At 39.7% G+C, this 14,019-nt stretch overlaps 1 protein-coding gene across 4 annotated transcripts in view; it reads left to right on the top strand.

Annotated features, from left to right (window-relative positions):
• Positions 1-14,019, top strand: part of LOC123504010 (WD and tetratricopeptide repeats protein 1-like) — a 436,213-nt gene that overhangs the window by 219,238 nt on the left and 202,956 nt on the right. For all 4 annotated transcript variants that reach the window (XM_045254212.1, XM_045254209.1, XM_045254210.1 and 1 more), the window contains exon 5: positions 7,155-7,342. In XM_045254212.1, the coding sequence (XP_045110147.1) occupies positions 7,155-7,342 (188 nt within the window). The remainder of the gene's footprint in view (positions 1-7,154; positions 7,343-14,019) is intronic.

Below are 14,019 nucleotides of genomic sequence, written 5' to 3'. Positions count from 1 at the left end.
ACACAAGATTCAGAGGAAACGATGAGCCGGCAAGATTAGACCTAGTTTTACAAGGGATATACCAATTAACGATGATATAAGATACAAGTGCCCATTGGGAAAGAGTGACCATGTAATATTAGAGATGGATATAGAAGAAGGAAAGGAAGATAGAGATGAATCATACAAAGGAGACCGATTAAATTACAGAAAGGCTGATATTGAGAATCTCAAGAACTATTTTAAAACGTAAACTGGGAGGAGATGGAAAACTCATTAACGGTTCAAGAGAAATATAACTTATTTTTGGAAATATACAAAACTGGGGTCAGGAATATGTTCCGAAATATAGACCTAAAGAAGAAGGAAAGAAAGATTGGTTTAATGCAAGATGTGCTAGGGCAAAGGAGAAACGAGATGGAGCATGGAAAAGGTGGAGAAGAAACAGAAATCCAGAAAATAAGGAAAACTTCAAAACAGCAAGAAATGAATATGCTAAGGTGAGAAAGGAAGAAGAAAAGAACTATGAAAAGGACATTGTCGAAAATGTAAGGAACAACCAAAATTGTTCTACAGATTCATAAATGGAAAAATAAGACAAAAAGAAACAATAGAAAGGTTAAAAGGAGAAAACGGAATGGTGGAAGACCCAAAAGTATGGCAGAACTGTTAAATAGTAAATTTCATGAGGTCTTTACTAAGGAATCCAAATTTGAAAGACCACAGGGTAATAGAGACTGTCTATATGAAAGAGATTAAAGTAACCAAGCTTGAAATAAAAAGTTGATGACGGAATTGGATGAGGAAAAGGCAATGGGACCGGATGAAGTCTCAGGCAGAATACTGAAAGAATGTAGGGAAGAACTAGCAAGTCCAATATACAACATCATAAAATGCTCAATAGAAAATGGAACAGTGCCAGTGGAGTGGAAAAGAGCTGAGGTGGTTCCCATATATAAGAGCGGAAGGAAGGAAGAACCTTTAAATTACAGGCCGGTATCACTAACTAGTGTAATATGCAAGATGTGTGAAAAGTAATAAAGAAGCAATGGATCGAGTTTCTTGAAGACAACAAAATATTATCAAATAGCCAATTTGGTTTTAGAAAAGGTCGGTCATGTGTGACAAATTTATTGAGTTTCTACTCTAGAATAGTTGATAAAGTACAAGAGAGAGAGGATGGGTTGACTGTATTTATTTAGATCTAAAAAAGGCTTTTGATAAAGTGCCACATGAAAGATTACTATGGAAGTTAGAGGAGAAGGGTGGCTTAAAAGGAAGCACATTGAGATGGATGAAGAATTACTTAAGGGGGAGAGAAATAAGGACGATAGTTAAAGATATGAAGTCCAAGTGGAGAACAGTAGACAGCGGAGTGCCACAGGGGTCAGTATTGGCACCAATACTTTTTCTCGTATATATAAATGACATGCCAGAGGGAGTGAACAGCTACATAAATCTGTTTGTGGACGATGCGAAACTGTGCAGAGTCATTAAACAAAAAGAGGATTGTGAAATACTACAGGAAGACTTAAACAAGATCTGGAAATGGAGCAAAAAATGGGAGATGGAATTCAATGTGGACAAAAGCCATGTCATGGAAATGGGAAAAAGTGAAAGACGACCAGTGGGAATCTATAAGATGGGAGATGGAGTAGAACTAGAAAAAGTAAAAAAGGAAAAGGACTTGGGAGTGACAATGGAAGAAAATAATCAACCGGTTAGCCATATTGATAGAATTTTCAGAGAGACGATAATTTGCTAAGGAATATTGGAGTAGCATTTCACTATATGGACAAGGAAATGATGAAGAAATTGATAAGTACTAAAATAAGACCTAGATTGGAATATGCAGGAGTTGTGTGGACTCCCCATAAAAAGAAACACATAAGAAAATTAGAGAGACTACAAAAAATGGCTACAAGAATGGTTCCAGAATTTAAAGGGATGGCATATGAGGAGAGACTAAAGGCAATGGATCTACCAACCTTGGAGCAGAGAAGAGAGAGGGATCTGATACAAGTTTATAAATTGATTAACAGAATGGATGAAGTGGATAATGAGAAACTGATCCTGAGAGAAGAATATGACTTTAGAAGCACAAGATCGCATAGTAAGAAACTAAGGAAGGGACGATGTCTGAGAGATGTTAAAAAATTTAGTTTCCCGCAAAGATGTGTTGAGACTTGGAACAGTTTGAGTGAGGAAGTGGTATCAGCAAAGAGTGTACATAGTTTTAAAGAAAAATTGGATAAGTGTAGATATGGAGACGGGACCACACGAGCATAAAGCCCAGGCCCTGTAAAACTACAACTAGGTAAATACAACTAGGTAAATACACAAAAACAACAAATTTTCTAATCTCTCTCTCTCTCTCTCTCTCTCTCTCTCTCTCTCTCTCTCTCTCTCTCTCTCTCTCTCTCTCTCTCTCTCTCTCTCTCTCCTCCTCCTCCTCCCCTCTTCCTCTCGAAAGATAAGCTACATGCGTCCTGCTTGTGTCTAAAATATTAGCAAATGTCACACTCTCTCTCTCTCTCTCTCTCTCTCTCTCTCTCTCTCTCTCTCTCTCTCTCCTCTCTCTCTTCCTCTCGAAAGATAAGCTACATGCGTCCTGCTTGTGTCTAAAATATTAGCAAATGTCACACTCTCTCTCTCTCTCTCTCTCTCTCTCTCTCTCTCTCTCTCTCTCTCTCTCTCTCTCTCTCTCTCTCTCTCTCTCTCTCTTTTTTTTTTTTTTTTTATTTATACTGATCAAATGTACAGGGAAAACAACTTCTACATTACATAAGAACGTTGTTTTTACAGACTAAAGGGTACAGGGTTAGTGCAACCTATCTTAAAATCTGACCCTGGTGATGTATATTACATTCTGTATGTACAACAATAACATATTGTAACACTGAATATACTACGTTCACTGTACATGATTCACCCTTGCCTCAGTAACCAATGGTTCACTTGCACTTTAAATGTCTGAGTGTTTGTGTCACTGAGGTTTATCTCCTGTGAGGCCAACAGAGTGTTCCATTTTCTTGCACACGAGTTTATATATTGTCTCTGGTGATGCCATGTCCTGCATCGGGTCAGCAGGAGCTCACCAGGTGTCTGGGTGACCATGCGGGTGGTGACCTGAGGGGAGCGTGCAGGCAGATGAAGCTCCTGCATGTGGCTCACTCTTTCCACCTGCACTTTGTATATCACCGTGAGTCCCGCCACGCCACGGCGATGCTGGAGGGTGTGGAGTCGTGGCTGCTGCCCAGCAGTGTCCCTGATAAGCCTTGCTGCTCGGTTCTGTACTTTGTCCAGGAGGGTGAGGTGTTTGCTGGCGGAGCCGCCCCACGCAAGGCATGAGAACTCCAGGGAGGACCTTACTTGTGCTTTATAGAGCAGCTCTAGCCCCTCACCATCCAGCAACCACGACATTCTTCGGAGTGAGGCGAGCCCGGAGGCTGCCCTGGCAAGGCACTCAATGTGGGTCCTGAAGGTCAATCCTCGGTCGTAGGTGACCCCCAGCACCTCTACCTCCTCTTGTGGTGAAAGTGTTGCCCTGTTGAAGTTTATGCGCATGGCTGAGCGTGACCTTGAGACAAGGAGCAGCTGTGTTTTCTGTGGGGCGAACTTAACTTGCCAGGTGTTGCCCCAGGCCACGATGCGGCTCAACCTGTCCTCCAGCTGCCTTGCTGCTTCAGGCTCCTCCTCTGCCTGGTAACTCTTAGTCAGAGTTACATCATCAGCGTAAGCCCTTGCGCTGGGGATGAGGTGCAGCAGGTCGTTGATGTAGATGTTCCACAGCAGAGGGCCGAGGCAACTTCCCTGTGGTACACCTGCCTTGATGGGCTGCACCTCTGACTCCTGGCCGCTGACAGTCACTCTCAGGTGTCTGTTGCTGAGATAATCCTCCAGCAGAGACAGGAGTGCACCATCAATGCCAGTTGCACAATTTTAGTGATCAGGGCTTTGTGCCACACCGGTCGAGCACCTTCAATATCCAGTGCCACGACGGCTGTGGTCTTGCCCTGATCAAGTGCAGCACTCAATTGGGTGGCAAGCAGCAGATGTAGGTCTGCCACGGATCTACCCTGCCGAAAACCAAACTGCCTGACGCACAGAAAATGGTGTTTCTCTAGGTGCTCAGTGACCCTAGAGGTTATAATAGCCTCCAGAACCTTACTGAGCACCGACAGTAAGGACACAGGGTGATAGTTTTTACACTGGTTCTTGCCTCCTTTTTTGTGAACTGGCACTACATTGCTCGTTTTCCAGGCTGCCGGCCACGTGCTGGACTCGAGACACCGAGTGAACAGTAAGGCGAGTGGTCGCGCCAGCTCATTAGCACACTGACGGAGCAAGCGAGGGCTTATATTGTCCGGCCCTGTCGCCTTATTTTCATCCACTTCTAGAAGCTTTTTCTCTCTCTCTCTCTCTCTCTCTCTCTCTCTCTCTCTCTCTCTCTCTCTCTCTCTCTCTCTCTCTCTCCGAAGAGAGAAGCGTCCACTTTCCTCTTCGAAGGCGATATAGTGACTAAAAAATAGTAGCATAATACACAAAGACAAGCTTGCACGAGTTTCCGCTCGGGTGCACGGCACTACCAACCGTATGTCATACAGGCGGCTTTTTAACATCCGGCGTGAAGGGGTTAAAATAGATTTTAGAAGGGGAATAATTTATGTTTTGAGATACGGGCCGATAAAGTTTATTGATCGATCTTGATCCCGTTATAACACACTAGGAAGTTTATTCAGGTTTACTATATGTTCTTATATATTATCTACAATCTCATAATACAAGTAGATGTATATGAGGCTCCTGGTCCTCTCCTGTCAATGATATATTGGTCCTGAAGAAGCTTTTCTTTTGACGTCCAGCTCTCACTTTTTCTGGTTGTGATGTGTTCTTGAAGTTGCATGTTGTACAGTGCATAGTTATGGTGTTCTCATACACATCAGGCTCCAAACTGTAGTCAAAGGCAGGATCTGGGCATGAATAACGAGAGGAAAGAAGATTTTTCAGCCTCCTTTTCGTCAGCATGACAAGCTCTTTGTCACTATCCACATCTTCATTTCCTTTCTCAATATTTTGTAGAAGAGCTTCTCTAATTGTGAGTAATGGGGCCTTTTCTTCTTCACTTCCTTGTCTTTGTTCTGCGTGAGATGTGGTGGGCTGTGGTGTGGCGGCGATGAGGGTGCTGGTGGTGGGTGACACGAGGATGCGTACTGGAGCATTTGAGGTGTCAGGTTCAACACGCTCTTTTTATTCTTTGAGCTTCCATACTCATATTCCAGGCGTCCTTTCCCTGCTTACTCCTCTTAGACACCCATCCCATGGTTGGCAGTAGGTGAAAAGCAGGATGCAGTAAATAAATTACGTTCTGTTTAGCAGAGTGAAAGGCGGGTAGCGAGAGACGCAGCAACAACCTCTTTCTCTGATAGCTTTCCCCCTAATGAGTCTTGCTGGTGCCTTGGTTGACGCCACTCATAGACTTTCAGTGTTGCCTTATCATGTCCACCAAAAAAAGTTAAGATTTTTGCCTTTTTTTCATGGTTTTTGAGTAAAAAAACTGATTCTGCTGATGTAAACAAATGCAAGTGGTTGAGTACGGGACCTTTGAATGGCATTTAAACGGAAACCAGTGCACGTTTTGCTATAAAACTTAGTGAAATGATAGCTAATGTGTATACCTACCACATTTTTTTCCACAAAAAACATTATTTTTCTTATTTTTTTCGGTCTCTAACCCGGATGCACCCCCTTAAACTTAGTTATTCAATGAATTATGTTTACAGGATTGTCAATGAGCTCTTTTGTGATTATTAGAGCAACCATTCTTTTGTGGGTGGCTATATTTGTACACTCCAGCTGATCGACAGTCCCAACTGAGTGTTGGTAATGCAGTAACGTCCCATGGAATGCATCCTTCCAGATAAATATACTTTATAAGAGTAGCTTATGTATTTATATTATCTCTTGTTATGTTTTATTATATTTCTGTGCAATAATTATTATTCATAAGTACCTTTTCTTACCTGAAAATATGTAAAAAAAAATAGTGGTGCTCTTTTTGGGGATGGTGGAATGGATTAATGGCATTTCATCGCATTTCATTGAGAAAAATTGTTTATGATATGAGATATGAGCTCCGTCATAGAATGAACTAAACTCGTATCTTTAGGTACCACTGTTTACCCCATCAGCTCGTAAGGAATACTTTGTACATTAAAAAAAATCACTTGTATTTAAAGAAATGAAACAAACTAAAAAAAACACATATGCACCACTAGAAACAACTTTTGGCCACGAAATGGTGTCTGCGAACACATAGGGAAACATTGTTGCCATGGTAAGAAGGTTGCTATCAGGTTGCCAGTTGAACCACCTCCTGAGGATGTGATACTATCTCATTTATACATTTATGTTAACAAAACTACATATTAGAAAAATTTATTTAGGGCAAGTCTATGAAAATTTTAGATGTAAGAAATTAGGAAAAGGGGCAAAAGCATTACAGGTGCATACATGAGTTATTTACCAGAATGGGGAGGTGGCTGGAGGTGGGACCTCCAATTCACCGTAGCCTCTGCTTGCCCCACCAGAAGTGGGAGGCAGCTGTGAGGAAGGAAATTAGGGAAAAGGACAGAGCCATTACAGGTGCATCAATCAACTGTCCCACCAGATAGATGAGGTAGCTTGGGGCAGGGCTCCAGGTTGCCTTAGCTTCCATCAACTAATAGTCACCAGTTTAAGTAATGGTAAATGATTTAGAATTGGAATGTAGAAGTCAAATGGCCTCAACAGTTTTGGGAAAAAAAAAAAAATGTAAGATGACTGAGAGTTTATATGAGTGTGATAGATGTTGTAGTTGTAAAAAGAAGGCACATCCATAAATGGGAAAACTTGAGTGCTAAAATGTTCTAGAGAAAAAAAAAGAAAATATTTTTAGAGAATCATATTGAGGAAGATACAAATTGCAGGCAAGAATAGATGAACACATGATTATTCTCTGGGTTGAGTTTTTATGAATTTACAGGTATCACATACATATGAAGATGTTTTTTGTATTAAATGCTACCATAGAAGTATTGTGAGAAGTATAAAGGAGAAGTTTAATTATTACTGTCTTATTTTCTTAATAATTGTATGATGTATTTTTTCATATTCTAAGATATTTCATTCCACAGTTTCAGCCCCAAAGTGGAGACAGAGTGGCTATATCAGGAGCTGGGGATGGTCACATAGAAGTAAGGGAACTGGAGACAGAAGATGTTACTCACATATGTACTTGTCATGAAAAGAGAGTGAAAAGGATTGCCACCGTTCCAACTCAACCAAACCATTTTTATTCTGCATCTGAAGACGGCACTGTGATGTAAGTAATTTATTTTTGCTGTAGTTTTTCAATATTTTTTCATATGTTAACAAAAATTATTTTTTCCTTAGTAAGTAGATTTTACAAATGGTTGATTTATAAAAATATCATGCCAAGTTGACTAAGTAGCTGGGTCATACCAGTACAACCTCTGCATGCAAGAGTGTTTCATAGATGTTGCATTGCATAATACATGTTTTGTGGTGATTTTCTTTGACATGGGCATACATACCTCCAAAAGAGTTTGGAACAGTTGTCATTACAAGTAGACCACAGAGAGAGAGAGAGAGAGAGAGAGAGAGAGAGAGAGAGAGAGAGAGAGAGAGAGAGAGAGAGAGTACAATTACTTCCCAAGTAACAAACAAGTTGGGTTCCAAACAGCTGATTGTAAGTTATTTTGTTTGCAAATCATTAATTTGTTCAGTATTTTCAGTCCCAATTATGATCAAGATTTGAAATTTTACTGTGCAGTAATCCCTGAATCCCACAGGAATTTGTTGCCTCTCTTTTCCTCTCCTCCTCCTCCTCCTCTCGCCTCCTTAAAACTTAATTTCTTTTATGAATAATGTCTATAGTGTCTATAGTAAGATTATAAAAAGAGCTCTTCTACAATGAATAGGCAACTTCTGGTAGTTTTCTGGCAGTGGCCATTGTTGTAACTCTCCAGCAGTATAATCAATTGTTCAATTATCCCAAACAGTGGGGTGGACAGTGTGTTGTGGAATGCAGCCTGGATGAACGGTAACAAAGACTTGCAACTGTTGGCTGGTACAGAGAGGTGTTAAATGACACTGAAAAAATCTGGATGACTGTTCATTCACCAGGATACCTCAAGGACAAGGGATTATAAGAAAGTAGGGTATTTTGGTCTCAGTGCTGTTACAGAAACAATGTGTGTGTAATTCACCACAGTTGCCAGGTGGTCACCCAGCCAGCCTTTCCTTTATGGGAGAGTGATTTTTAGGTAGTACTGAGACCGCATCACACACCACACATTGGGACAAGGAGGCCACAACCCTTTGATTTGCATTCTGTACCTGCTTGCTGCTTAGTGAACAGGGGCTATTTGCTAGTAGCCTATGTACCAATCTTATTGTGAGATGTAAACATGTACCTGGCATATGGCGTTAGCATTGACTCTGAGAGACTACAGGCCTAATAATGATAACTTTTTTTTTTTTATCATTGTTTTTTTTCATGTATGCAAGGTAAGAATGTTAAAAGATAGGTGCAATTTTAATTGTACAAAAGCGTGTTTTACCTCAAGGAGTAAAAGCATTACATTGTAAAGAATGCAGTGAGTCTTGCCCATGTCAAGGTAAAGATTGTTGATTGCATGTTTTGTTTTGATTCTTGTGGTGTATGGGAAATTCTTCCTTAATGTTTTTTTTCTTTATGCAATAAGGGAAGCTGGCCAAGGGCAACAAAAGATTAAAAAAAGGCCTACTTTAATATTAAGCCAGTTTCCTTAAAAGTATAAGAAAAAAAGAATTAGTCTAAGTCTGGGACAAATGTCTTGAAACCTCCCTCTTAAAAGAAGTCAAGTCATAGGGAGATAGAAATACAGGAGCAGGCAGGGAGTTCTAAAGTTTACCAGAGAAAAGTATGAATGATTGGGAATACTGGGTAATTCTTGCATTAGAGTTAGACAGAATAGGGATGAGAGGAAGAAGAAAGCCTTCTGCAGTGAGGCCGCAGGAGGAGGGAAGACATGCAGTTACCAAGAACAGTAGAGCAGTTAGCATGAAAGTAGCAATAAAAGATAGCAAGAGATACAAAATTTTGACGGTGAGAAAGAGGCTGAAGACAGTCAGTTAGAGGAAGGAAGTTGATGAAACTGTTTGAGTGGAATCCCCCCAAAACATGTGAAGGGTACTCCATACAGGGGTGGATAAGGCCCTTGTACAGAGTTAACAGTTGGAGGGGCAAGAAAAACTGGCGGAGACACCACAGAATGCCTAACTTTATAGAAGCTGTTTTAGCAAGAGATGAGATGTGAAGTTTCCAGTTGAGATTATGAGTAAAGGACAGACCGAGGATATTCCACATAGAAGAGAGAGACAGTTGAATGTCATTGAAGGAGAGGGGATAGTTGCCTGGGAGATTGTTTTGAGTTGATAGAATTAAGTTTTTTAAGGCATTGAACACTACTAAGTTTTCTCTGCTCTAATCAGAAAGCTTAGAAAGAACAGAAGTTTGGCATTCTGTGTTTTCCTTGCATGATCTGTTAACTTCTGAAGGGTTAGTCGTCTCTGAAAGGACATGGAAAGATGTAAGGTGGTATCATAAACATAGAAGTGGATAGGGCAAGAATTTTGGTTAAGAAGGTTATTAATGAATAATAGAAAGAGAGTGGGTGACAGAACAAAACCCTAAGGAACACCACTGTTATTAGCTTTAGAACAAGAACAGTGGCCATCTACCATGGCTGCAATAAAATGGTTGAGAAGGAAACTTGAGATAAAGTTGCAGAGAGAAGGATAGAAACCATAGGAGGGCAGTTTTGAAATCAATGCTTTGTACCAGACTCTATGCCTGACAAAGCTTGATATGTCTAATGCGACAGCAAAAGTTTCACCAAAATCTCTAAAAGAGGATGACCAAGACTCAGTAAGGAAAGCCTGAAGATCACCAGTAGAGTGACCTTGACAGAAGCTGTTTTGGCAATCATATAGAAGATTGTGAAATGACAGATATTTAAAAATCTTCCTATTGAGGATAGATTAAAAAACTTTAGAGAAGCAAGAGATTAATGCTATAGGGCAGTAGTTTGAGGAATTAGAAGGGTCACCTTTTTAGGAACATGCTGATTGTAGGCAAGAAGGAAAGGTAGAAGTCGATGGACATAGTTCAAAGAGTTTGGCCAGGCAAGGTGCAAGTACAGTAGCACAGTTTTTGAGAACAATAGGAGAGACCCTATCAAGTCCATAAGCCTTCCGAGGGATTAGGCCAGCGAGGGCATGGAAAACATCTTTTATGAAGAACTTTGATTTAAGGCATAAAATAGTCAGAGGGAGGAGGAGAGAGAGAGGGACAAGCCCAGATTCATCCAAGGTGGAGTTGTTAGCAAAAGTTTGAGAGAAGAGTTCAGCTTTAGAGACAGATGAAATAGCACTGGTGCCATCAGGATGAAATAAAGGAGGGAAAAATGAAGAAATAAAGTTACTGGAGATATTTTTGGCCAGATGCCAGAAGTCATGAGGGGAGTTGGAACTTCAAAGATTTCGACATTTTCTATTTATGAAGGAGTGTGTGGAAAGTTGAAGAACAGACTTGGCATGATTCTGGGCAGATATATAAAGTGAATGAGATTCTTTTGTGGGTAACCTCTTCATCATGTATAGCATGACAGAGAGATGTTCGATGTGTGGAGATATTTTCACCATTAATAAGCCTCTTTGGTACCATTGAAAGTTTCTAAATGAGAAACTAAAGACAGAACGTAAGAGAATGTTGTTCTCATGACTGCAGCAGGACAACTGGCAGAGGAGGGGAGGGAGAGGCCAGTAGCCTTTGTTTACAACCACGTATGCGGACATTCGACTACCTGGCATTATTTCAAGTATTACCGTATCTGATGGCTCGTAAGACGCACCTTTTCTCCAGGGGAAAAAAAAGCCTAAGGAAATTACACTGCATCTTATGAAGCCAAGGTTCAGGATTGAGGCAGTGGTTGTGGGTAAGCCTGTGGCAACAGAGGTTCTAAAATCAAATCCCAGACATCTTTGCATATGTTAACAAAATGATGATTGGTACTACTTCACAAAACAACTCTTTCTTCCAAGGTAACAATATATGATAAGTGATACTTACCGGTAATTCACATAGAATGGCACCAGTCAGGAAGAATTTGCCTAAGTGACCATACACCATGTGTTGCTTGAACCAGAATAAGAGATGCGATCGCCAATAGGTGATTTTGATCTTGACACAGGCAAGGTTTACTGCACTTTTAGTGTGATACTGTTACTCCTTGAGGTAAAACACACTTTCATACAAGTAAAATAACACCTGTCTTTGAACATTCTTATCTGTATACATGTAAAAAAAATGATGATAGAAAAAATATATGATTGTTAGCCCAGTAGCCTCTCATTCACTGCTGATGTCATATGCCAGGCACATGCTTACATCTCACAACAGGATTGGTACATAGGCTACTTGCAAATGTAAAAGTTTTGAAATGCAAAATATTGGTATCTAATAATGATCGAAATACATGTAAGAGTTTTCAAATACAGTGGAGACTCAATACTCATAAGTCTAAATACTCGAACTTTTCAATACTCGAACGCAAAAGTGTGATTTATTATTAAAAAGATACCTGTTAGTCGAACGTCCACACCCGTGGTTGTAAACAAAGGCTCTCTGGGGTTCCCCTTCCCCCTCCACCAGTTGTGACTTGTGCTGCTGCGGTCATCAGAATACCAGTATGTATTACCAGTATTACCGTAATACCGACATACCGATGCCAGTTCACATCCTTAGTCCTGCCACAGTCTTGTGAAAAACAACATTCGTCTGTGTTCTGTTGATAGTTTTTCATTTAGAAACTTATGATGGCACCAAAGAGGCATATTAGTGGTGAAAATAAGGAATCTGGTAAGAGTGCAAGTGTTAGTGAGCCACAGCACTCCACTAGTGGATTCACAGGAATCACACCAGGAGAAACTTTACAGACATTTTTATGGATGGTGACTCATCCTCTGGCGACCTCCCTCTTCTCCACCCTCTTCCCCTCCTCTTCTAAGTTATCCATCACCAACCTTCACTTACGATATGTACAAATCAAAATTGTAAAAAAAAATACATTGAAATTTGTATAAACTTGAGGTTTTGCCAAGATAAGAACGAATTACCTGATTTATAGGTATCAATAGTCAAACTTTTTTTTAACTCTCGAACAGTCCTTTGGAACTAATTAAGTTTGAGTATTGAGTCTCCACTGTAATTTTAAACAATTTTTTAGTGTTGTTATCATTGGAAGTGTTTCAATGTGATGAGGTATTGAGTTACACAATTTGGGGCCAGTGTAGGACAGGGAGTGTTGGTTTAGGGATGTGATGTGATGAGATATATTTAGGTTTTGATTGGTACATGTTGGGTAGTTATGGTGTGGTTGTAATGCTTGTGTGTGGTCAGTTAGTGTATTGAACATACAGAAATTCTAATGTGAAGTTTATTCAGATTGAAGAGTGTCAGAATACTTGTACTTTTGAATAGTTGCTTTGTGTTTTCATACCAGTCACTGTTAGTAATAGTGCTTATGGTCTTATTTTGTAGTGTAAATAAAGATAATAGATGGGTTGGCTAGGTGTTGTACCAAATAGGCATACAGTAGCTTAGAATGGGAAGGACATGGGCATTATAGATAATTTTACAAACATGAGATGGCATAAGATCTTTCAGGTAATAAAGGAGAGAAACTACTCTAGATATTTAAAGGTACAAATTAGATATATGTGGTTGGAATTATTGTGACACGTTCCTGGGGCAATTTTATTTTCCTTTTTATCTTCTGATTTAGTTACTTAGTCTTTTCTCATGGAGAGGTTCTAGATGGGTATATGCATATGGTTGATAAAACCAATATCACTTTCTTAAATTTATTAGCATATTTACACTTTTAGTACTTCTTCATCACTGATGTTTAACGGCAAGTTTGTATCACGTGGTCAACCAACTTTACCCTGTCTTATGACGAGATTTTACTTTTCCATAATAAAGTACTATTGTAAAACTAAATTTTACTGACCCATAATGTGTTGTTTGCCATTATGCCAGATTTCCAATCTAAACATTCAGCCTTTACTACTCATGGTTCTTTAATCATAGTATTATCAACAAATGGTGTTCTATGAATATTCTGACTATTTCATTAAATAGCAGGTGATACAAATAAGCGTTATATACCAAATTAAATTATGGTATTTCATGGACATGTATGACGATGTGGTATATCAAGATGGGTGACGTTGCCACTCGACCCAAGGCGGGATTTTCCCTGGGGGAGTCAGGTCACCACGCAGGTGCAAAGCAACTCGCTTCTCATTTGGTCGCTACGATGGAAGGATACACTGACACCTCCTCGTTTGTGTGTTATACAGCCAAACCAAGAAGTTTGTCTACAGAATTATTAGATAAAAGCTTGCAAGGACCACTTTTAATAATAAATTAAGCGAGGAAGAGTGCAGCAGATGCAGTTGGTATATCTGAAGGCACAGTGAAGAGGATTTGTCCTAACGCAAACAAGATATACACCACAGCATCACAACCTTATCAGCGTTTCTTTTCCCCACTCATTATATTACACTGGGTATCTCGACATGACATAATAGTATATATTAGGTAAATCGTCAGCCTCATTTTCACTCTTATAACCAGCACCTTTACTGTATTTAATTTACTTATGGCATCTTCATGTCTTGTCCCCAACCCTTTTTTTTTTTTTTTTTTTTTTTTTTTTTTTTTTTTTAGCATTCATGCATTAAAATGAATAAAGAACACTTATTCTGTTTTCCTTGAAGTCATGAAAGATATGGCAGCGTCACACGGATTATAGGCCTAGCCCTACGGGTCGGTACAATTTAGTTTTACTATAATACTGATTTTTTCCTAATTAAATCCTAACCAATCTTAATCTAGATAATACCTAAACACTATAAGTACACACAGAA

The sequence above is a fragment of the Portunus trituberculatus genome, chromosome 15, assembly GCF_017591435.1.
Source record: "Portunus trituberculatus isolate SZX2019 chromosome 15, ASM1759143v1, whole genome shotgun sequence".
Taxonomy (NCBI): domain Eukaryota; kingdom Metazoa; phylum Arthropoda; class Malacostraca; order Decapoda; family Portunidae; genus Portunus; species Portunus trituberculatus.
Note: the sequence above shows the minus strand (reverse complement) of the source record. Positions and strands in the feature narration are given on the sequence as shown.